The 24,484-nt window shown below is 47.2% G+C and overlaps 1 protein-coding gene across 3 annotated transcripts in view; it reads right to left on the reverse strand.

Annotated features, from left to right (window-relative positions):
• ZNF740 (zinc finger protein 740) overlaps positions 1–24,484 on the reverse strand; it is a 112,272-nt gene that overhangs the window by 68,869 nt on the left and 18,919 nt on the right. For all 3 annotated transcript variants that reach the window (XM_030198183.1, XM_030198184.1, XM_030198182.1), the window contains exon 2: positions 23,215–23,344. In XM_030198183.1, the coding sequence (XP_030054043.1) occupies positions 23,215–23,238 (24 nt within the window). In that variant the 5' untranslated portion in view covers positions 23,239–23,344. The remainder of the gene's footprint in view (positions 1–23,214; positions 23,345–24,484) is intronic.

Here is a 24,484-nt window from a genome sequence, read left to right on the forward strand (position 1 = left end):
GTCTACCTGTTCAACTCCACTCATTATTTTATAGACCTCCATCATACCTCCCCCTCAGTCGTCTCTTCTCCAAGCTGAAGAGCCCTAGCCACTTCAGTCTTTACTCATAGGGAAGTCATCCCATCCCCTTTATCATTTTCGTCGCCCTTCTCTGTACCTTTTCTAATTCCACTATATCTTGAGATGTGGTGACCACAACTGAACACAATATTCGAGGTGCGGTCGCAACACAGATCAATACAAAGGCATTATAATGTCCTCATTTTTGTTTTACATTCTTTTCCTAACACCACCTAACATTCTATTTGCTTTCTTAGCCGCCGCAGCACACTGAACAGAGGATTGCAACGTATCATCATCGACGATGCCAACATCCCTAACTTGGTCGGTGACTCCTAATGTGGAACCTTGCATTATATAGCTACTAGTAAGGAAAGCCTGTTTCAGAGGCCAATGAAACGGGCGCTAGCAAGGCGGTTTCCTTCCCATCCCCCTCCCCTTTTTGCTGGCCTCAGGGTCGTGGACCCCGCACCCCCCCCCCCCCGCAGTGCGATGTGGAGAGTGGCTGGCTGACTCCTTCAGTGCGTCCAACCTTCAGGCTGCCTGCCTCAGTCCCTCTGTTCGTCCGTGCTGGCTGGGTGGGTCAGTCGCTGCCTCTGAACTTCAGGCTGGCTGCCTCACGCCTTGCGTCCGACGTTTGTGATTTGGGCGAACAGCTGACTCCCCGTTGCCCGACGGGCCGGCCCTGCAGGTGAAACGGCGCCCTCGCGTCAAACGTGTTGACGTCGAGGGCGGAGCGATGCAATTGCCATTTCTGCGCCCTTAACGTCATCACGTTTGACACGAGGGCAGAGCAAACAGTCCTGTAGAAAAATTCCGATCTCTGCAGCCTCAAGAACCGGAAGTTGGAGCTTCATTAGAACGTTGAGGTAGGGAATTATGTGCGGAAGGGGCGTGGCTGCGGGCGGGTCTATCAGTGAGTGAGAGTGGTGACAGCCTGAGTGGTGACAGCCTAAGTGCAGGGCTTCAGTGTTTCCCTGCCACAGAGTGAGCTTCAGAATGTTTGAGGTGAGAATTATTTATATAGATAGTTCGGGTTCCTCTTTCCCATATGCATCACTTTGCACTTGCTCACATTAAACGTCATCTGCCATTTAGGCGCCCAGTCTCCCAGTCTCGTAAGGTCCTCTTGTAATTTTTCACAATCCTTTTGCAATTTAACAACTTTGAATAACTTTGTGTCGTCAGCAAATTTAATTACCTCACTAGTTACTCCCATCTCTAGATCATTTATAAATATGTTAAAAAGCAGCGGTCCCAGAACAGACCCCTGAGGAACCCCGGTATCTACCCTTCTCCATTGAGAACACTAATCATTTAACCCTACTCTGTTTTCTATCTTTTAACCAGTTTTTAATACACAATAGGCCGCTACCTCTTATCCAATGACTCTCCAATTTCTTCTGGAGTCTTTCATGAGGCATTTTGTCAAAAGCCTTTTGAAAATCCAGATACACAATATCAACCGGCTCTCCTTTAACCACGTTTGTTCATCCCTTCAAAGAAATGTAATAGATTGGTGAAGCAAGATTTCCCTTTACTAAATCCATGTTGGCTTTTTCTCATTAATCCATGCTTTTGAATATGCTCTGCAATTTTGTTCTTTATAATAGTCTCTAACATTTTGCCCACCACTGACATCAGGCTCACCAGTCTATAATTTCCCGGATCCCCTCTGGAACTTTTTTTTAAATAAATCGGCATTACATGGGCTACCCTCCAATCTTCTGGTACCATGCTTGATTTAAAGATAAATTACATATTACTAACAATAGTTCCGCCAGTTCATTTTTCAATTCTATCAGTTATCTTGGTTATCCTCCTTCCACCAGGTCTCAGAGATGCCTATTATATCTAATTTTTCATTTAGTGCAATATATTCTAATTCTCCCATCTTATTTCTTAGGCTTCTGGCATTCGCATATAGACATTTCAAACTATACCATCCGGTCCAGGAGATTTGCTACTCTTCAATTTGTCAAACTGCTCCATTACATCGTCTAGGTTTATAGAGATTTCATTCAGCTTCTCCAACTTGTCAGCCTTGAATACCATTTCTGGCACCGGTATCTTTCCCAAATCTTCCTCGGTGAAGACCGAGGCATAGAATTCATTTAATCTCTCTGCTATGGCTTTGTCTTCCCTGATCGCCCCTTTTACCTCTCGGTCATCTAGCGGTCCAACTGATTCTTTTGCCGGCTTCTTGCTTTTAATATACCTAAAAAAAGTTTTTACTATCAGGCTTATTTTCAAAAGAGAAAGACGCCCATCTTTCGACACAAATCGCAAGATGGGCGTCCTTCTCACAGGGTTGCCCAAATCGGTATAATCGAAAGCCGATTTTGGGCGTCCCCAACTGCTTTCGGTCGCGCGGACGACCAAAGTTCCTGGGGGCATGTCAGAGACAGGACTTGGGCGTGCCTAACACATAGGCATCCTCGACCCATAATGGAAAAAAAAAAAGGGCGTCCCTGACAAACACTTGCACAACTTTACCTGGTTCTTTTTTTTTTTTTTTACAACCAAGCCACAAAAAGGTGCCCAAACTGACCAGATGACCACCGGAGGGAATTGGGGATGACCCCCCCCCTTACTTCCCCAGTGGTCACTAACCCCCTCCCACCCTCAAAAAAAAATTTTTTTTTAAATATTTTTTGCCAGCCTCAAATATCATACCCAGCTCCATGACAGCAGTATGAGGGTCCCTGGAGCTGTTTCAGTGGGTGCGGTGCACTTCAGGCAGGTGGACCCAGGCCCCCCCCCCTCTACCTGTTACACTTGTGGTGGTAAATGTGAGCCCTTCAAAATCCACCAGAAACCCACTGTACCCACATCTAGGTGCCTCCCTTCACCCATAAGGGCTACGGTAGTGGTGAACTGTTGTGGGGAGTGGATTTTGGGGGGCTCAGCACAAAAGGGAGCTATGTACCTGGGAGCTTTTTCTGAAGTCCACTGCACTGCCCCCTTGGATGCCCCGTTGGTGTCCTGGCATGTCAGGGGGACCAGTGCATTACGAATGCTGGCTCATCCCATGACCAAAGGGCTTGCATTTGGTCGTTTCTGAGATGCGTGACCTTAGTTTCCATTATCGCCGAAAATCAGAAACGACCAAGTCTAAGGACGACCATTTCTAGGGACGACCTAAATGTTAAGATTTGGGCGTCCCTGACCATATTATTGAAATGAAAGATGGATGCCCATCTTGTTTTGATAATACGGGTTTCCCTGCCCCTTCGCTGGGACATCCTGCGAGGACATCCTAAGGACAACTTGGGCACCCCTTTCGATTATGCCCCTCCATGTGGTTTTGCCTCCAATGCAATCTTTTTTTCAAAGACCCTGTTTGCCTTCCTTATCAACGCTTTGCTTTTGACTTGCCATTCCTTATGTTGTTTCTTATTAATTTCAGTCGGTTCCTTCTTCCATCTTCCGAAGGATTTTCTTTCAGCTCTAATACCTTCCTTCAGCTCACTTTCTAACCATGCCAGCTATCGTTTGCTCTTCCTCCCTCCTTTTTAATACATGGAATATATTTGACCTGGGCTTCCAGGATAGTATTTTTGAACAGCATCCACGCCTGATGTAAATTTTTGACCCTCACAGCTGCTCCTCTAAGGTTTTTTTTTCACTGTTCTTCTCATTTTATCATGGTCTCCTTTTTGAAAGTTAAACGCTAATGTACTGGATTTCCTGATTATACTTACTCCAAAGCTAATATCAAATCTGATCATATTATGACCACTGTTATCAAGCGGCCCATCACCATTACCTCCCGCACTAGATCATGCGCTCCACTAAGGACTAAGTCTAAAATCTTTCCTTCTCTTGTTGGCTCCTGTACCAGCTGCTCCATAAAGCAATCCTTGCTTCTGTCATGGAACTTTACCTCCCTAGCATGCCCTGATTACATTTACCCAGTCAATATCAAGAGTAATTGAAATCACCCATTATTATCGTGTTCCCCAGTTTGTTAGCCTCCCTAATTTTCAATAACATTTCTACATCCTGGCCAGGTGGACGGTAGTACACTCCTATCACTATCCTTTTCCCCTTTATCACATGGAATTTCAATCAACAGTGATTCCAAGAAGTATTTTGTTTCCTGCAGAATTTTCAATCTGTTTGATTCAGCACCCTCCTTAACATACAATGCTACCCCCTCCACCAATTCAATCCACCCTATCACTATGGGAAAATTAGGTTCTTACCTTGGTAATTTTCTTTTCTTTAGTCACAGCAGATGAATCCATTACAAATGGGTGGTGTCCACCTACCAGCAGGGGGAGATAGAGAACACTGAAAAACCATAGTGCCTCTAGGACGGCTAGCGCCATCTGCCCATCAGTATTTTGAAGCTTCCAAAGCAGTGTTAAACCGCAAAGTAGCATAAAATGAACTTTCCTCACAGCGAACGAATGCCCCAAAACAGGAGCAATAACACAAAGGAGGGACGAACTCAACCTCCTGTAGTAGAACAGAAATCCTGAAGACTGTTTTCCAACTTCTCCCAATGAGGGAACATGTCTGCAGGAAAAACTGAACACAAAACAGAGTCAATCAGGGAGGGATCATGGATTCATCTGCTGTGACTAAAGGAAAGAAAATTACCAAGGTAAGAACCTAATTTTCCCTTCCTTGTCATCAGCAGCAGATGAATCCATTACGAATGGAATGTATCAAAGCAATCCCTAGATATGGCGGGAACAAGCCACACCATGCGCAAGCACTTGTGCTCCAAAAAGCGCGTCCCTCCTGGCAGCCACATCCAGCCTGTAATGACGGGCAAAAGAGCTTAGAAGCCCAAGTAGCTGCACTACATATCTCTTGAAGAGAGACTGCTCCCGTCTCAGCCCAAGAGGAGGAAATCGCACTTGTGGAATGTGCCTTAAAGGCGTCAGGCGGAGGCCGGCAAAATAGCAGATATGCAGAAAAAATGGCTTCCTTAAGCGAACGGGCTATAGTGGCTTTAGACGCTGGAAACCCTCTGCGAGGACCTGACAATACAAAAAGGTGATCAGAGGTCCTGAAAGCATTTGACATCCGCAGATACTGCAACAGAGCCCTGCGCACATCCAGAAGGTGCAACTGCCCAAAAGATTCCAGAAACTCTTCTCTGGAAAAGGAGGGTAAGAAAATGGGCTGGTTCAGGTGAAACGCTGAAACCACCTTAGGCAGGAAGGAGGGCACCGTACGTACCGTCACTCCGAACTCTGAGAATTGCAGAAATCGGTCTCGACAGGACAGCGCCCGGAGCTCAGACACCCATCTCGCTGAAGTAATGGCCACCAAAAAGACTGTCTAAAGAGTCACATCCTTCTCCGAAGCTCGCCTCAGCAGCTCGAAGGGCGAACACTGAAGAGCTTTAATACTAGCCCCAGGTTTCCAGGCCAGACAAGGGGCCCGCACGGGAGGACGGAGCCGAAGCACCCCTCTAAGAAACCGTGCAATGTTTGGATGCGCAGCCAGGGAGAGGCCAGAGACCTTCCCCCGAAAACATGCCAAGGCTGCCACTTGAACACACAGGGAATTATAGGCCAAGCCTTTTTGTACACCATCCTGCAAAAAGTCAAGTATCGGCGAGACAGAAGCCCGTTTGGGTGTGAGTGCTTTAGAAGCACACCAGGACTCAAACTGGCGCCAGATCCGAGCATATGCAACGGAAGTGGAACGCTTGCGGGCCTGTAGGAGAGTGTAAATGACTTTACTGGAATAACCCTTGTCTCTCAATTGCGCCGTCTCAATAGCCATGCCGTAAGACCATGGTCACTGGGCCCTGCGTCAACAGGTTCGGTACCAGAGGCAAGGGAAGGGGAGCCTCCACAGGAGGTCTGCATACCACGGCCGCCTGTGCCAATCCAGGGCAATGAGGATCACCACTCCTTGATGCAGCCGAATTCGCAGGAGACGCCCGGAGGCCAGGGTTGAGCCAAGGCATCCAACCCCGCCGAGCGAGGATCTCTCCGTCTGCTGAAAAAGTACGGGACTTTGGCATTTGTGCTTGAGGCCATAAGATCCGCTACGGGCGTTCCCCATTTGGCACAGATCTGAAGGAACACTTCTTCTGCCAATTCCCACTCCGCAGGGTCGATCTGATACCTGCTTAGAAAGTCGGCTTGCACGTTGCTCTGACCTGCTATGTGAGCTGCTGACAGAAGCTGCAGATGTAGCTCCGCCCAGTGGCATATCTGAGCAGCCTCTGCGGCCAGTGCTTGGCACTGAGTGCCACCATGACGATTTATGTAGGCCACTGCTGTCGTGTTGTCCGACAGAACTTTGACAGCCAGTCCCTCCAGAGTCTTGTGAAAGGCCAGAAGAGCCTGGAATATCGCTCTCAGTTCCAAGCGATTGATAAACCACCTCGTTTCCTCGGGTGTCCACACACCCTGGGCATAGCTTCCCTGGCAATGTGCTCCCCAGCCCTGCAGGCTGGCATCCGTTACCACCAGGCACCAATCCGGATATGCAAGCGGCATTCTTCTTCGCAGCATGCTATCTGAGAGCCACCACTCCATAATGAGTCGGGCTGCAGGGAGCCACGTGAGTCTGCGCTGATAATCCTGGGACATAGGAGACCATCGTTGAAGCAGGGCAATCTGCAGAGGTCTCAGGTGCGCTCTCGCCCATGGCACCACTTCCAAGGTGGCCGTCATCGACCCCAACAGCTGGACAATGTCTCAAGCGCGGGGGCGAGGCATCCTCAGGAGCAGATGGACCTGGTTCTGAAGCTTGCACCGCATTTGCTTGGGAAGGAAAACAAACCCTGAAGCTGTGTCGAACCGGACCCCCAAACATTCTAGAGATTGAGAGGGGGGTCAGGTGACTTTTGGCTATATTGACGACCCAGCCCAGAGATTGAAGTACTGAGACCACTCTGGCTATTACCTGATGGCTCTCCTCTGTCGAGTCTGCTCTGATGAGCCAGTCGTCTAGGTACGGGTGAACCCGAATACCCTCTCACCTGAGAAAAGCAGCTACTACCACCATTACCTTGGAAAAGGTTCGGGGAGCTGTGGTGAGGCCAAAAGGCAAGGCCCAAAACTGAAAATGTTTTCCCATCACCGCAAACCGAAGAAACCTCTGGTGCGGGGGCCAAATAGGAATGTGCAAGTAAGCTTCTTTCAGGTCCAGAGACATGAGAAACTCTCCTGGCTGTACTGCCACAATGACGGAGCACAGGGTTTCCATGTGAAAATGCCACACTCTTAGAGACTTGTTGACTTCTTTTAAGTCGAGGATACGCCGAAAAGACCCACCTTTTCGCGGCACCACAAAGTAAATGGAGTAATGGCCGGAGCCATGTTTGGCGGGAGGCACCGGGGACACCGCCCCTAGATGAAACAAGCCTTGCAAGGACTCCTCCACCGCCGCCTGTTTGATGGCAGAACCGCATCGGGACTCCACAAACACATCTCTCACCAGGGCATTGAATTCTATTCTGTAGCCATCTCTGATCAGGTCCAAAACCCACTGATCTAAGGAAATCTTGGACCACTCCTCGAGAAAGAGGGAAAGGCGTCCTCCTATTGCAGGAATCGAGGAGAGGGCCGGCGCACCATCATTGAGAGGGTCGCCATTGAACTCCAGGCCTTGAGCCAGTCCCCGCGGAACGCGTGTCAGAACGAAAGGAGTTCCTCTGCTGAAAGCGGGCACGAGAAGTGAACCCAGCAGAATGCCCAGGGCAGTACCTTCTAGCTTCAAGGAAGTGAGGTCTGTAAGAGGAGGGAACCGCCTGACCCTTGAAGAGAGGCCTCGGCCTATCCTCGGGTAAGCGCTGGGGTTTAGCATCCCCCAGGCCTTTAACAATTTTCTCCAACTCCTCACCAAATAGGAGAAGGCCTTGGAAGGTCAACTTCACCAACCTTTGCTTAGAGGCCATGTCAGCCACCCAATGCCGTAACCATAGAAGGTGGCGAGCCGCGACCGCCATCTGTTTAGCCGAAGCTCTGACCAGATCATAAAGGGCGTCAGCCAAGAAAGACAAGGCCGACTCCATCCGCGGTGCCACCTCAGAAAGGGGCTCCGCTCCATCCCCGTGCTGCTCCATTGCCTGTTGCAACCAAGCGAGGCAGGCTCGGGCAGCATAGCAGCTGCATGCAGACGCCCGTAAAGATAGGCCTGAAATTTCAAAGGACCGTTTCAGAGCTGATTCCAAGCGTCGGTCCTGCATGTCCTTCAGGGTGACTCCTCCTTCAACTGGGAGGGTAGTCCTCTTTGTCACAGCCGTGACTAGGGCATCCACTTTAGGCACCGCTAGGTGCGCCAAATGCTCCTCCCTTAGAGGGTATAATTGCCCCATTGCCCTGGTGACTTTCAAAGGCCCCTCGGAGTCTGCCCATTGAGCCAAAATAAGCTCTTGGATGGAGTCATGCAAAGGAAAGGCTCGAGCAGGCTTCTTAGTACTTGCCATCCTCGGATTACCAGCTCGTCGCGGTGGAAAATCCTCACCGCGGAAGGATCATCTGGATCCGGTGGCAATCCTGCACCTTCCTCTGGCTCTTCAGACCACGAGGGCCTGCCAGACCCCTCAGAATCCTCACATCCCGACCACGGGGGGGGGGGGGGGGGGGTGAAGGAGGGTGCTCCACTCTCTGAAGGGGAGTTAACGCTTCTGCGCTTGTCTTGCGGCCAGCTGTCAGGGGAAAACGCGCCTGACGGCAATCCAAGGCCAAGCTCCACTGGAGGGGAAACAGTTTGCAGGGCAGAATGAGACCCCTGCGGGAGAGCTCTTTTTAACATGAATGCTTGATGCAGCAGCAACAAAAACTCAGGGGAGAAGGGCTTACCCTGGTCTCCCAGTTCCAGTCCGGGGATAGAAGCTCCCCTGTTAGCCTCCAAATGAGGCTCCCCTCCAGGCTCAAACCCCTCTGCTTCTGCGGGGGTCGTGCCATGCGGTGCGTCCAAAATTGCGCCCGCTTCCAGCTCCACTGAGCGGGAAGAAACCTCGCTCGCCATGCTCGGGCCGGCTCTGACGTCTAAAGAGCACGATTTACAGGGCCCTGCTGCGGATCTGCGCTTGCCACAATGGGAACAGCGCTTAACAACCTCTGCAGCCATCGCCAAAAATGGCGGAACGGCAGATTCACGCCAAAACGTCCCGATCGCGGGCCCTCCCTGGAAGAGCTACCAAACGCTCTTACCTCACCAGACCAAGTGCACAGAGCTCCGGTCACGCTGCACAATCAGAAGAAAACCTCTTTTCTGGAATCGCAGCACCAAAGCGTGACGCGATTTTTTTTTTTTTTTTAACTCTGTGAAGAAAGTTAGAGGCAACAGCAAAAGAGGCAAATTTCCAACTCCGGAGGATCAGTAGAGTGGGAAAGGCAGGGAAAGGACTAACCAATGTGCCTGCATCCACAAAGGAGAATGTGGGAAAAGACAGGGACAGGGCAAACCTATGTGTCTACATCCACATCGGGGGCCGGGTAAGGCAGGGAAAGGGCGAACCTATGTGCCTTCAAAGTGGAGCTGCAATAACCCCCAACACCCCTGCCACCACTGGCAACAGCACAGGAGCCACCCCAGGCAGATTTTTTGAAGGAGCCTAATAAGCTGCTTCCACCCTGCTAGGGAGATACAGAATACTGAAGAGGCAGATGGAGCTAGCTGGCCATGAGGCACTATGGTTTTTCAGAGCTCTCTATCTCCCGCTGCTGGTTGATGGACACAACCCATTCGTAATGGATTGATCTGCTTGATGACAAGGAAACAACCCATTCGTAATGGATTCATCTGCTGATGATGACAAGGAAGATATAATTTGTACCCAGGTATGACAAGTGTCCCACTGGTTATATCCTCCTTCCACCAGGTCTCAGAGATGCCTATTATATCTAATTTTTCATTTAATGCAATATATTCTAACTCTCCCATCTTATTTCTTAGGCTTCTGGCATTCGCATCTGACATTTCAAACTATGTTTGTTGTTCCTATTTACATCATGCTCAGTACGTGACAGTATTAATTTGCAATCTTTTGTCTGATTTTTATTTAAGGACACCTATCTACTATGGTCTTATTTTGCAACCTCACTATCGGGATACCCTAACTTCCTTGTTTTGGTGATATCTTTAAAAAATACCTTATTCCGAACCATGTGCTTTTGGAGCAACTGTTGGTCTTCCCCCAGTCTCTAGTTTAAAAAGCTGCTCTATCTCGTTTTTAAATGCTGATGCCAGCAGCCTGGTCCCACCCTGGTTAAGGTGGAGCCCATCCTTTCGGAATAGGCTCCCCCTTCCCCAGAATGTTGCCCAGTTCCTAACAAACCTAAAACACTCCTCCCTGCACCATTGTCTCATCCATGCATTCAGACTCCGGAGCTGTCTGTCTCTTGGGCCCTGCACGTACAACGGGTAGCACTTCAGAAAATGCTACCCTAGAGGTTCTGGATTTGCGCTTTCTACCCAAGAGCCTAAATTTGGCTTCCAGAACCTCTCTCCCACATTTTCCTATGTCATTGGTAGTCACAAGAACCAGGACAACCGGTTCCTCCCCAGCACTATCTAAAATCCTATCTAAGTGACGCGTGAGGTCCGCCACCATCGCACCAGGCAGGCAAGTCACCAGGCGATCCTCACGTCCACCAGCCACCCAGCTATCTACATGTCTAATAATCGAATCACCCACTACAACAGCTGTCTAACCCTTCCCACCTGGGCAGTAGCTCCTGGAGAGACATCCTCGGTGTGAGAGGATATTGCATTTCCTGGTGTGCTGGTCCTGTCTACAGGATTACTTCCAGGGTGATGCTCTCCTTTTAGAAGGCCTCCCTCTTCCAAGGCAGCAAGGGGTTGCCAGATTGAAGGTGGGACTTCTCTATAATGTCCCTGTAGGCCTCCTCTATGTACCTGTCTGTCTCCCTTTGCTCCTCCAAGTCTGCTACTCCAGCCTCACGAGAACGGATGTTCTCTGAGAGCTAGGAGCTCTTTGCATCAAGCACACACATATAACATCTCACCAAATGGGAGATAATCATATATGTGACACTCAATGCAAAAGACTGGACCCTCTCGCTGCTGGACTACTGTCTGCATCTTAATATTATAGAGTTAATTAAAACTTCTTAAGGCACTAGGGATATTAGATGAATATAATGATCTTTTGGCTGTTGTAATTTGTAATTTATTTAGGGTTTGCTTCTTAGAAACTAATTAAATGTAATTCAGACTCTAAAGAAAATTGAAAATTCCCCTCTTGGTGTCTTAATTAGAATAATTGACTATAAATGAAGAGTTGAGCTAGGAGTGGGTGAGAGTTGAGGAGAGTGGGTGAGAGTTGAGGACTGATCATCTGTTAATGCTGTGGCAGAAACTTCAAGTTTTAAAACTATGGGGAAAAGGCTATGGAGACTAGCTAATAAAGTTTGCTTGCTTTTTAATTTTAAAATTCTGTGTTTATCAATATCCTACAATTCCTCTCTTAAACCCTAATCTTTAAGTTACCAAACTCAGAATAAAATAACGTCACTTACCCAAAGAGATGTTCTCTTTTCTCAGAACTTCTCAGAAAGAAAGTTGAGTGGGACCTTTCCTCTCTACTACTACTACTACTACTACTTAGCATTTCTATAGCGCTGCCAGGGTTACGCAGCGCTATACAAGTTTAGACAAGGGGAAGGACAGTCCCTGCTCAAGAGAGCTTAATGTAGTTTAGATTCTATAGAGACCATTTCAAACAAACCCTTTGAAGCTAGCCCAGTAATCAAATTGCCCTTAGTAACCTTAGCAACTGTTCTACTTCCTCACACCTTAATTCACACCTAATTCAGGTCAACTGCAGTGCTACCTCTCCAGCAGGCAAGAACAGAGAATAACTTTCTTTTAGAATAGTTCAAGCCTACCTACTATTCTTTTTATACTCTTGGTTGTTAAAGTTTGTACCTCTAGAGAAATTTTCAGTTTTAAACTATAGGGAAAATACTTTATTTACATTTACTTTAAGGCTCACATGTCATTTCAGCTCTTTTGTTTTTAGTTTATTCATGAAATTCACACATGATATGATTATTCACATACTTGCACCTAAGTATATTGTTCTGATTTGTATACACTATTTTGGCATCTCTACGCTCCCTAAACAAGATCACCCGTTCATTTATCTATTGTACATAACCATTGTGCTGTTTTTTTTTTTTACAACCATTATAAATTGTACTGCACCCCTTTTTAGTACATTCACACAGAAGTACTCTTGTCACTGATCATTACTGAACTCATTCGTTCCTATTGATTGTCATCTCACACTGGGCACTAACTAGTCTCTTTGCACTCATGATTACTATTTACCAGCAATGCATATTCAATATTTTTTCCAAATCCTTTCGTTTAATCCATGCACATGTGCATTAATTTGGCGCGGTCTCCATCATTTTAAAACATTGTGTCACCAAGGCAGTTTTACTTGGTGCCACACCATTTTCCCCAATAAGCACAAAGTGGACACAGTGGAGTTTTTCATTTAAAGGTCTTTTTCCAGGGTAATATATACATTTTATACTTACAATGCAACTTTATTGTACATGTTACACATCCGTTTCTATGGTGTGAATATGTTTATTTGAACTATAATACATATGGCTCCATAGTATTTTATCTAACATCTCACACATCTTTGTCTCTCTATGATATATATTTTTATTTTAAGTCGACCATAAGACACATATATGCAAGATCTGTGCTGATTTTTTAGACCTCGAAGTGGAAATTTGTGTGAGTTTCTAGCCTTCCTATCATGTATGTCTCAACCTTTTTGGTGTTTTTATAACTGCAAGTCATATTTATTTAATTTAGATTTTGCTCCCATCTTGTCAATATAGTTTTCTTTTCTCCAATTTTTTGTAACGATTGATGGATCATTTATGGCTTCTTAATAAAGGCTTTCTAGAGAGGATCACTGAGTAGGTATATGTGCTCTCTGACTTTATGTTACTCCTATTTATTTCTGTTTGTATTTCAGAGTGTTGATTTGCTGGTTGTATGTACATCAGGAAAATTGATCACTGTTTTATCTATGTATTTTTATATGTACTTAAGAAATATTTAATTGTAATCATTATTTATATATTTATAATTTCATTAGTTGGATGTATTAACCTATATTATTTTATAATTTTATTAGTTGGATATATATTATCTATATTATATACATACTGTAAGTCGGCTTTCAGGCTTATTTTCGAAAAAGATCGCCGGCCATCTTCCAGTAGAGAATCCACAAACGTGGAGAACTCAACGAAATCCCACGGATAGTCACAATACAATAAAACAGTGGGTAAAAAAACCAGGAGTTCCAGAGTGAAGATGAACCAAACTTTATTAATCAGTATATTGACTAGACACAACGTTGTGTTTCGGCCAAAGGGCCTACATCAGGAGTCTACAAATAAAAACAATATATAAACAAAATATAAAAGAATATAACACTAAAAACAAATGATAATACATATATAATCTGAAAACTATGCAAATATCAAATGAGAAAATAAAGAACAAAACAGCTAGAGCATTCATATGTCATGAAACATGAACATCTTGAAAGTAAAGCTTAAAACATATATATAACAAATATAAAATTTAAAATTTAAATGCTATGCAAATGTGATGTGATTTTAAAGTGAAAAGCTAATATAGAGAACAAAACAGCAAGAGCAATTCATATAACATAAATCGGGAGAAGGCCGGCGATCTCTCAAAAGCGGCCAAATCGGTATAATCAAAATCCCCTTTTTTGACAGCATCGCCGCTTTCCTGTTGCCTCACCGACGAAAGTTCAAGGGGGCGTGTTGGCGGTGTAGCGAAGGCGGGACATGGGCGGGCATGGGCGTGGCTACCAGATAGCCGGCTTTCGTGGATAATAAAAAAAAAAAAAAGCGGCGTTTAGCAGTATTTCGCCGGGTTTACTTGGTCCTTTTATTTTCACGACCAAGCCTCAAAAAGGTGCCCCAACTGACCACATGACCACCAGAAGGAATCGGGGATGACCTCCCCGTACTCCTCTAGTGGTCACCAATCCCCTCCCACCCTAAAAAACAAAATTATAAACATATTTTGCCAGCCTCTATGCCAGCCTCAAATGCCGTACCCACTTCCATGACAGCAGAATGTGTTCTATCCTCTGACAGCCTTTACCTGGTTGTGATGTGGCTCTCGGGTGTGACACCTTTTCTGTTAGGTGCACTGCAGAATCACATCAGCAATGCATTGTGGTGGGTGAAGGGTAGTGGGCTCTACTCCCATGGTGCTTTCCCCCTGCTAACTGGGTCAGAGTGTGCCCTGTTTTGTTTCCGGTAGTCCATTAGGTAGTGGCCATTTTTGTAAGCCAGTTTTAGATCCCTTTCATGTGTTACCCAAGTTAGTTATTACCTTGAATGTGGCTGAAAGAGGGCATTGTACACCATTCTGCCAGCTCTGACCTACTGCTAATCTCAGTACCAGGGAGACTCTTTGCCAGTGGGGCACAACCTCTGATCTGCAGTTAACTGTGAGTAAACGTGCTTATTCAAATAAAGGACTTTTTCAAAGAGATTAGTCTTCAGGTGTCAACTGGTGTGCCAAGGTTATACAGCAGCAACAAGTCCTAGAGGCCCGCTTGTATGCAGGTCCCTGGAGCACTTTTAGTGGGTACCGCAGTGCACTTAAGGCAGGCGGACCCAGGCCCATCTCCCCCTACCTGTAACACTTGTGCTGGTAATGGGAGCCCTCCAAAACCCACTGTACCCACATGTAGTTGCTCCCTTCACCCCTAAGAGCTACGGTACTGTTGTACATTTGTGGGTAGTGGGTTTTTTTTTTTTTTGGGGGGGGGGGGGGGTTGGGGGCTCAGCACCCAAAGTAAGGGAGCTATGCATGTGGGAGCTTTTTCTGAAGTCCATCACACTGATCCCTAGGGTGCCCAGTTGGTGTCCTGGCATGTGAGGGGGACCAGTGCACTAAAAATGCTGGCTCCTCCCACGACCAAATGCCTTGGATGTCGCCGGGTTGGAGATCGCCGGCATTTATTTCCATTATCGCTGAAAAACAAAACCGGCCAACTCAAACCCAGCGAACTCTGGCATTTGGCCGGGCTAAACCATATTATTAAAAAAAAAAAAAAAAAAAGATGGCCGCCCATCTTTTTCGATAATACAATTCTGGCCAGCTGTAGCGCCGCCGCCAAAATAGATAGGCAGCGATCTATTTCGCCGGCGACGTTCGATTATGCCCCTCTTTGATACCGTTTGATATTTATTTTGTATGTTTTTTATTTAATCATCAAGGGCTGTCTAACATTCCTATAGTAACCAGTTGCTTCTCTATGTTTTATTTTTATGTCATGGTATTATTGTATTTATATGGTATTATAGTACCTTTGGTTGTTTTTGCTTTTAGTATTTTTTATATTTGTTAATTTATTTTTTACTTTTAATTTTGTAGCCCCTGACGCAGCCCTGCTGGCGAAACATGGCCTGTGTCGGGGATTATTTTATATGCAAATTGACTAATAATGTTTGTATACATCCATCACTGATCTGTTCTTTATTATTCATTATTGTGATATCCCACATGTATACACATTTCAACTGTCATGATTACTATTTTTACAAACAAGCATGGTTGCACTTTCTGCAGTCAGAATTTATTATCTTTCTATTGTTTTATCATAATGCAGCATGCAAAATGTGCAGCCTATATATTTGCTAGTTTTACAACTGTATTGTCTCAACCAGCACCAATACATTTCATGCGTTGTCAAGAGTTTATAAGATGATTTATCATTTGTCTTTTATCAGTATACATCATGCTAGTTGTAGTTTATACATTTGCTGGGTTCTAGCTTATTTTCTGTAATCAGAACCTATATAACGTGTATCTTCTACAGCTCCTGTTATGGGTCTACTTGGTTGTACTATAGTATCATCTTTACGCTGATGACACCCAGCTCTATCTCTCCACACCAGACATCACCGCAGAGACCCAGGCCAAGGTATCGGCCTGCCTATCCGACATTGCTGCCTGGATGTCCAACCGCCACCTGAAGCTGAACATGTCCAAGACCGAGCTCCTCGTCTTTCCACCTAAGCCCACTTCTCCTCTTTCCCCCACTCTCTATCTCAGTTGATGGCACCCTCATCCTCCCCGTCTCATCTGCCCGCAACCTCGGGGTCATCTTCGACTCCTCCCTCTCCTTCTCTGCGCATATCCAGCAGACTGCCAAAACCTGTCGCTTCTTCCTTTTCAACATCAACAAAATTCGCCCTTTCCTCTCTGAGCACACCACCCGAACTCTCGTCCACGCTCTCATTACCTCTCGTCTCAACTACTGCAACTTGCTCCTCACTGGCCTCCCACTCAGCCATCTATCCCCCCTTCAATCTATTCAGAACTCTGCCGCACGTCTCATATTCTGCCAGAACCGATATACTCATATCACCCTTCTAAAGTCACTTCACTTCAGATACCGCATCCAATTCAAGCTTCTCCTCCTTACTTACAAATGCACTCACTCTGCTGCTCCACCATACCTATCTACCCTCATTTCCCCCTATGTTCCTGCCCGTAACCTCCGCTCACATGACAAATCCCTCCTCTCAGTACCCTTCTCCACCATTGCCAACTCCAGGCTCCGCTCATTTTGCCTTGCCTCACCCTATGCCTGGAACAGTCTTCCTGAATCCCTACGCCAAGCCCCCTCCCTACCCATCTTCAAATCCTTGCTTAAAGCTCACCTCTTCAATGCTGCATTCGGAACCTAACCTTTCGAACATATAAGTTGCCCCAATCTGTCTGACCTATCTGATTAACTGTACATTTGTCTTTTTAGATTGTAAGCTCTTCGAGCAGGGACTGTCCTTCCATGTTAAATTGTACAGCGCTGCGTAACCCTAGTAGCGCTTTAGAAATGTTAAGTAGTAGTAGTAGTAGTAGTCTGCTTGGTTCTAGCATTGATATTCTTTTTGTACACCAACTTGTTAATTTCAATTCCCTATATTACCATTGGGGATTTACACATGAGAGACTGTTTATAAAGGTCAGTCGCAGATATTTTGTTTATTTAAGTTTGTAGTTCATTGCTGTCATTCCAGTTAATATTTCTATGCAATTACAATTATTTTTAGTTCTGTTCGATTTATTATTTTTTTACTTTACTATAAAACATATAGTTTGTTTTTTATACTTGGGTGTCTAGGCTCAACTGTATCTGTACCTATTGAATACTGCTGTCAGACATTTTTTTATCACATATTGTATTGTAAAATTGATGTTTCTCAATTGTAATTTTGTTTTATGAATGTTCATTTAGACTCCTGAGGCAGGCCTGCCGAAACACATTACTGTTCAAGTCTCCTATCAATAAACTCCACTTAAGCACTAAAGTTTCCTTGTCCGTCTCTGGATTGCTTGGTCTGTCTCGCACTGTTTGTTCCTGTGGTTCTATCAAGGGATTTCAGCGTTCCTCTGCCCAAGTGGACTTTGACAAATTAAAACTCTGTCACATCACCTTAAAACTATAGTTAAAACATGGGAAAATTAGGTTCTTACCTTGGTAATTTTCTTTCCTTTAGTCATAGCAGATGAATCCATTACGAGTGGGATGTGTCCATCAACCAGCAGGGGGAGATAGAGAGCACTGAAAAACCATAGTGCCTCATGGCCAGCTAGCTCCATCTGCCTCTTCAGTATTTGAAGCTTCCAAAGCAGTGTTACACCGCAAAGCATAATAACATGAACTTTCCTCACAGCGGATGAACGCCCCAGAACAGGAGCAACAATTCAAAGGAGGGATGAACTCAACCTCCAGTAACAGAACAGAAATCCTGAAGACTGTTTTCCAACTTCTCCCAATGAGGGAACATATCTACAGGAAAAACTGAACATAAAATTAACATAATGAACCACTGAGGGAGGGCTCATGGATTCATCTGCTAAGACTAAAGGAAAGAAAATTACCAAGGTAAGAACCTAATTTTCCCTTCCTTGTCATCAAGCAGATGAATCCATTATGAGTGGGATGTATGAAAGCAATCCCTAGATAGGGTGGGAACAAGCCACACCACGCGCCAGCACTTGTGCTCCAAAATGCACGTCTCTCCTGGCAGCCACATCCAGCCTGTAATGTCAGGCAAAAGAGAGCTTAGACGCCCATGTCGCTGCACTGCATATCTCTGAAGAGAGAGTGCTCCAGTTTCAGCCCAGGAAGAGGAAATCGCTCTTGTGGAATGTGCCTTAAAGGCTTCAGGCGGAGGCCGGCCAGACAGTAAATATGCTGAAAAAATAGCTTCTTTGAGCTAACGGGCTATAGTGGCCTTAGACGCTGGAGACCCTCTGCGTGGACCTGACAATAGAACAAAAAGATGGTCAGAGGTCCTGAAGGCATTTGACATGTGCAGATATTGCAACAGAGCCCTTCGCACATCCAGAAGGTGCAACTGCCCAAATGATTCTGGAAATTCCTCTTTGGAAAAGGCAGGAAAATAGGCTGGTTTAGGTGAAATGCTGAAACCACCTTAGGCATGAAGGAAGGCACCATAACTCCAGACTCTGAGAACTGCAGAAATGGGTCTCGACAGGACAGCGCCTGGAGCTCAGATACCCGTCTCACCGATGTAATGGCCACGAAAAAGACCGTTTTTAAAGTCACATCCTTCTCCGAAGCACGCCTAAGCGGCTCGAAGGGTGAACACTGAAGGGCCTTTAAAACTAACCCCAGGTTCCAGGCCGGACAGGGAGCCTGCACAGGAGGACAGAGCCGAAGCACCCCTCTGAGAAACCGTGTCACATCCGGGCAAGCAGCCAGAGAGAGGCCAGCGACCTTCCCTCGAAAACATTCTAAGGCTGCCACTTGAACACGCAGGGAATTATAGGCCAAGCCTTTTTGTAAACCATCCTGCAAAAAGTCAAGTATCGGCAAGACAGAAGTCCATATGGGTGTGATCGCTTTAGAAGCACATCAAGCCTCAAATTGGTGCCAAATCCTGGCATAAGCCATGGAAGTGGAACGCTTGCGGGCCTGTAGGAGAGTGGAAATGATTTTACTGGAATAACCCTTGTCTCTCAACTGCGCCCTCTCAATAGCCATGCCGTACGACCAAAGCGGCAGGCATCTTCCATGGTTACTGGTCCCTGTGACAACAGATTCAGTACCAGAGGTAACGGCAAGGGAGCCTCCACCAGCATCCGCCGGAGGTCCGCATACCACGGCCTCCTGGGCCAATCTGGGGCAATGAGAACCACCTCTCCTTGATGTAGCCGAATCCGCAGGAGGACTCGCCCTATCAAGGGCCACAGAGGGAACACATACAGGAAGCCCTGAGGCCAGGGTTGAGCCAAGTCATCCAACCCCGCTGAGCGAGGATCTCTCCATCTTCTGTAAAAGCACGGGACTTTGGCATTTGCACTTGAGGCCATAAGATCCGCTACGGCCGTCCCCCATTTGGCACAGATCTGCAGGAATACTTCTTCTGCCAGTTCCCACTCCGCAGGGTCAATTTGATACCTGCTTAGAAAATCGGCTTGCACGTTGCTCTGACCTGCAATGTGAGCTGCTGACAGAAACTGCAGATGTAGCTCGGCCCAGTGGCATATCTGAGCGGCCTCTGCGGCCAGTGCTTGACACTGAGTGCCGCCTTGTTGATTTATGTAGGCCACTGTTGGCGTGTTGTCCGACAGAACTCTGACAGTCAATCCTTCCAGGGTCAATTGAAAGGCCAGAAGCGCCTGAAATATCACTTTCAACTCCAAGCGATTGATGGACCACGCCGACTCCTCGGGTGTCCACAGACCCTGGGCATGCCTTCCCCAGCAATGTGCACCCCAGCCCTTTAGGATGGCATCTGTTACCACCAGGCACCAATCGGGGAGCGCTAGCGGCATTCCTCGCCACCACTCCATACTGAGCCGGGCCACAGGGAGCCACGCGAGTCTGCATTGATAATCCTGAGATATTGGAGACCATCGTTGAAGCAGGGAACACTGCAGAGGTCTCGGGTGCGCTCTCGCCCATGGCACCACTTCTAAGGTGTCGCCGTCATCGACCCCAACAGCTGGACAATGTCCCAAGCTCGCGGGCGAGGCATCCTCAGGAGCAGACGGACCTGGTTCTGAAGCTTGCACTGCCTTTGCTCGGGTAGGTATACATACCCCGAGGCTGTGTCGAACCGGACCCCCGAATATTCTAGAGATTGAGAGGGAGTCAGGTGACTTTTGGCTAAATTGACGACCCAGCCCAGAGATTGCAGTACTGAGACCACTCTGGCTGTAACATGATGACTCTCTTCTGCAGAGTCCGCTCTGATGAGCCAGTCGTCTAGGTAAGCATGAACCCGGATACCCTCTCGCCTGAGAAAGGCAGCTACTATCACCATTACCTTTTCGCAGCACCACAAAGTAAATGGAGTAACGGCCAGATCCGAGTTCGGCGGAAGGCACCGGCCACACCGCCCCTAGATGACTCAAGCCTTGTAAGGTCTCCTCTAGCGCCACCCGTTTGGCGGCTGAACCGCATCGGGACTCCACAAACACGTCTCTTATCGGGGCATTCAATTCTATTCTGTAGCCATCTCTGATCAGGTCCAAGACCCACTGATCTGAGGAAATCTTGGCCCACTCCTCGTGAAAGAGGGAAAGCCATCCTCCTATAACAGGGAGCGAGGAGAGGGCCGGCGCACCATCATTGAGAGCGTCACCCTTGAACTCCAGGCCTTGAGCCAGCTGCTGCGGAACGCTTGTCCGAGCGAAAGGAGTTCCTCTGCTGAAAACGGGCACGAAAAGTGAACCCAGCAGAACGCCCCGGGCGGTACCTTCGAGCTTCTCTGAAGCGAGGTCTGTAAGAGGAGGGAACCGCCTGACCCTTGGAGGAAGTCCGCGGCCTGTCCTCGGGTAAGCGCTGGGGTTTAGCATCCCCCAGGCCTTTAACAATGTTCTCCAATTCCTCACCAAATAGGATAGGGCCTCGAAAGGGCAACTTCACCAACCTTTGCTTAGAGGCCATGTCAGCCGCCCAATGCCGTAGCCACAACAGGCGGCGAGCTGCCACAGCCATCTGTTTAGCCGAAGCTCTGACCAGATCATAAAGGGCGTCAGCCAAGAAAGACAAGGCCGACTCCATCCGCGGTGCCACCTCCGCAAGGGGCTCCGCTCCATCTCCGGGCTGTTCCACTGCCTGTTGTAACCAAGCAAGGCAGGCTCGGGCACCGTTAACAGCTGCATGCAGACGCCTGTAAGGATAGGCCTGAAATCTCACAGGACCGCTTTATAGCTGATTCAAGGCGTCGGTCCTGCATGTCCTTCAGGGCAACTCCCCCTTCAACTGGGAGGGTAGTTCTCTTTGTCACAGCTGTGACTAGGGCATCCACTTTAGGCACAGCTAGGCACGCCAAATTCTCCTCACTTAGAGGGTACAATTGCCCCATAGCCCTGGCAACTTACAAAGGCCCCTCGGGGTCAGCCCATTGAGCTGAAATAAGCTCTTGGATGGAGTCATGCAAAGGAAAGGCTCGAGCAGGTTTCTTAGTACTTGCCATCCTCGGATTAGCAGAGGAGAGCTCAGCACTCGCAGGATATTCAATAGAGAGGGCCTGCAGTGCATTAGAAATCAGCGCTGGCAGCTCATCGCGGTGGAAAATCCTCACCGCGGAAGGATCATCCGGATCCAGTGGCAATCCTGCACCTTCCTCTGGCTCTCCAGACCACGAGGGCCTGCCAGACCCCTCACATCCCGACCACAAGGGGGGGGGGGGGAGGGGGGGGAGGGGGGGGAGAACAAGGGTGCGCCACTCTCTGGAGGGGAATCCACCCTTCTGCGCTTGTCCTGCAGCCATCTGTCAGGGGAAAACGCACCTGACAGTAATTCAAGGCCGGGTTCTACTGGAGGGGACACAGGCAGCAGGGACGATTGAGACCCCTGCGGGAGAGCTCTTTTTAACATAAATGCTTTATGCAGCAGCAAAACAAATTCAGGGGAGAATGGCTCACCCTGAACTCCCGGTTCCAGTCTGGGGGAAATGGCTCTCATATTAGCCTCCATCTGAGGCTCCCCTCCAGGCTCACACCCCTCCGCCTCAGTGGGGGTCGCGCCATGCTGTTCCAATATGGCGCCTGCTGCCAGCTCCACGGAGCGGGAAGAAACCTCACTCGCCATGCTCGGGCCGGCTCTGACGTCAGAAGAGCACGACTTACAGAGCCCTACTGCTGATCTGCGCTTGCCACAACGGGAACAGCGCTTTACAATCTCCGCAGCCATCACCAAAAATGGCGGGAAATTCAAAATGGGCCCGAACGCGGGCCCTCCCCGGAGGAGCTACTAAATGCTCTTACCTCCTCGGATCGAGTCCACAGCGCTCCAATCTGCAGCACAATCAGAAGAAAGCCTCTTTCCTGATATCGCAGCGCTTCCAGCGCGATGCGACTTTTTTTTTTTTTTGTTAACGCTGTGAGGAAAGTTAGAGGCAGCAACGCAAGAGGCACATTTTTTCCGCTCCGGAGGATCAGTAGCGTGGGAAAGGCAGTGAAAGGGCAAACCTATGTGCCTGCATCCACAGCGTGGGCAAAGACAGGGACAGGGCTTGCCTATGTGTCTACATCCACATCGGGGGTCGGGTAAGGCAGGGAAAGGGCGAACCTATGTGCCTTTAAAGTGGGCACCACCAGCCACAACACCCCTGCTACAACTGGCAACAGCACAGGAGCCACCCCAGGCAGATTTTCTGAAGGAGCTGAATAAGCTGTGACCACCCTGCTGGGGAGACAGAGAATACTGAAGAGGCAGATGGAGCTAGCTGGCCATGAGGCACTATGGTTTTCAGTGCTCTCTATCTCCCCCTGCTGGTTGATGGACACAACCCACTCGTAATGGATTCATCTGCTTGATGACAAGGAAGGCTAATTTCCATCTCAGTATCTCACTGGAATTTGTTGTTTTGTAAAAGTCAAAGACCACCAAAATACAATGGGGAAAAAATTATCAAGAAGGACTAAACCAAATGCTCTACTGAGAAACTGGCAACACAGTTAAAAGCCAAAATGCGGCCTCCTGTTCTATAATTAGAGAACTGGGGCAATCTGATTTGTATGTAGACAAGGCAGACTGTGCTATGAGGAGGGTTTTGCTATGATTGCAAGTCAACATTGAATAGGGATACTGAAAATTAATGCAGACGAAGAATACAGATAACCATCACTGACTGTATTGTTATCTAATTGGGCCATCTCAATCCACAGCCACCTCCTCTTGTCTCTCAAGGCGTGTTTGTTCCCAGTCTCAGGACAGTTTCATCACACTAAAACACCTTGCATCCTGATAGTTCGCATAAACCTTGAGAAAAAAAAAAAAAAGGAAAAACTAAAATCAGAGGATGAAAAGATGAAACATTTAAAAAATCCAATGCTTTTTCACAATATACTGAAATAGCCATTTTCTTACTTGATACAATAGGGTGTCAGTGGAATTTTACCCAATTACTTCTCAACATACCAATCCTAATTTATTAGGCAAGAGTGACATCCAAATGTTGAAATAAATGCTTATAGAAAAACATTTAAAAACATGAGTCCATAATGGAAGAAATAAACAAATATTCCGATATTTAAAAACAAACAAACAAACAAAAAGCCCCAAGAAAAATATTTAGAAAAGAGAACGCAGTAGAAACATCATAGATATTTTAAGTAGGGTTGCATTTCTGAATTATGCAGTTTATAGCTAGATCCTTTAATTTGTAGTTTGTCAATTTGTATATCTTATCTTTTCATTACTTTTTATTCTTTACTAGTAACAAAGGCCCGTTTCAAATCACAATGAAACGGGCGCTAGCAAGGCTCCCCTCCGTCCCTTTGTGTCTCCGTGTGTCGGCGGCCCCCCTGCAGCCTCCGCCGAAGGCCCCCCCCCCACCCCACTGACCTGCCGAAGTAACGTGTGCTCCGCCCTCGACGTCATCGCGTTTTGACGTGAGGGCGGAGCAAAGCTACAGTGGAGTACAACGTTGGAGCTGAGAATGTGCTCCGCCCTCAACGTCATAACGTTTGACGCGAGGGCGGGGCCCACAGACTGTGATTTTCGAGGCTTCAGAGCTTCGAACATACGAACCTTGGCTTCAGTGACGTCAGCAGCCAATAGAACGTTGAGGGTGAGTTTTATATATATATATATATAGATTTAGGGCTGCATTTGATTAAAATTTGTAATCGCGATTAACTGCAGGACTCACAAGGAGCTGTAATGGAAAAACAAACAAAAACAAACACACCTTTAATTGCTCAATCAATCGTGATTAAAATTATGATCGAAATGCAGCCCTAGTTTTAAGATAAACACCTCTGACAATCAGAAACACACTGTGCAAAATATGCAATGGCAGTACTGGGTGCCCTAGCATCATGTTCCCTCCATGTGGCAAACGTGCATATATATCTCCTGTACATGGAGGAAAAATTCCTCAGTGTGTCTGGTCATGTA

The sequence above is a fragment of the Microcaecilia unicolor genome, chromosome 3, assembly GCF_901765095.1.
Source record: "Microcaecilia unicolor chromosome 3, aMicUni1.1, whole genome shotgun sequence".
NCBI lineage: Eukaryota > Metazoa > Chordata > Amphibia > Gymnophiona > Siphonopidae > Microcaecilia > Microcaecilia unicolor.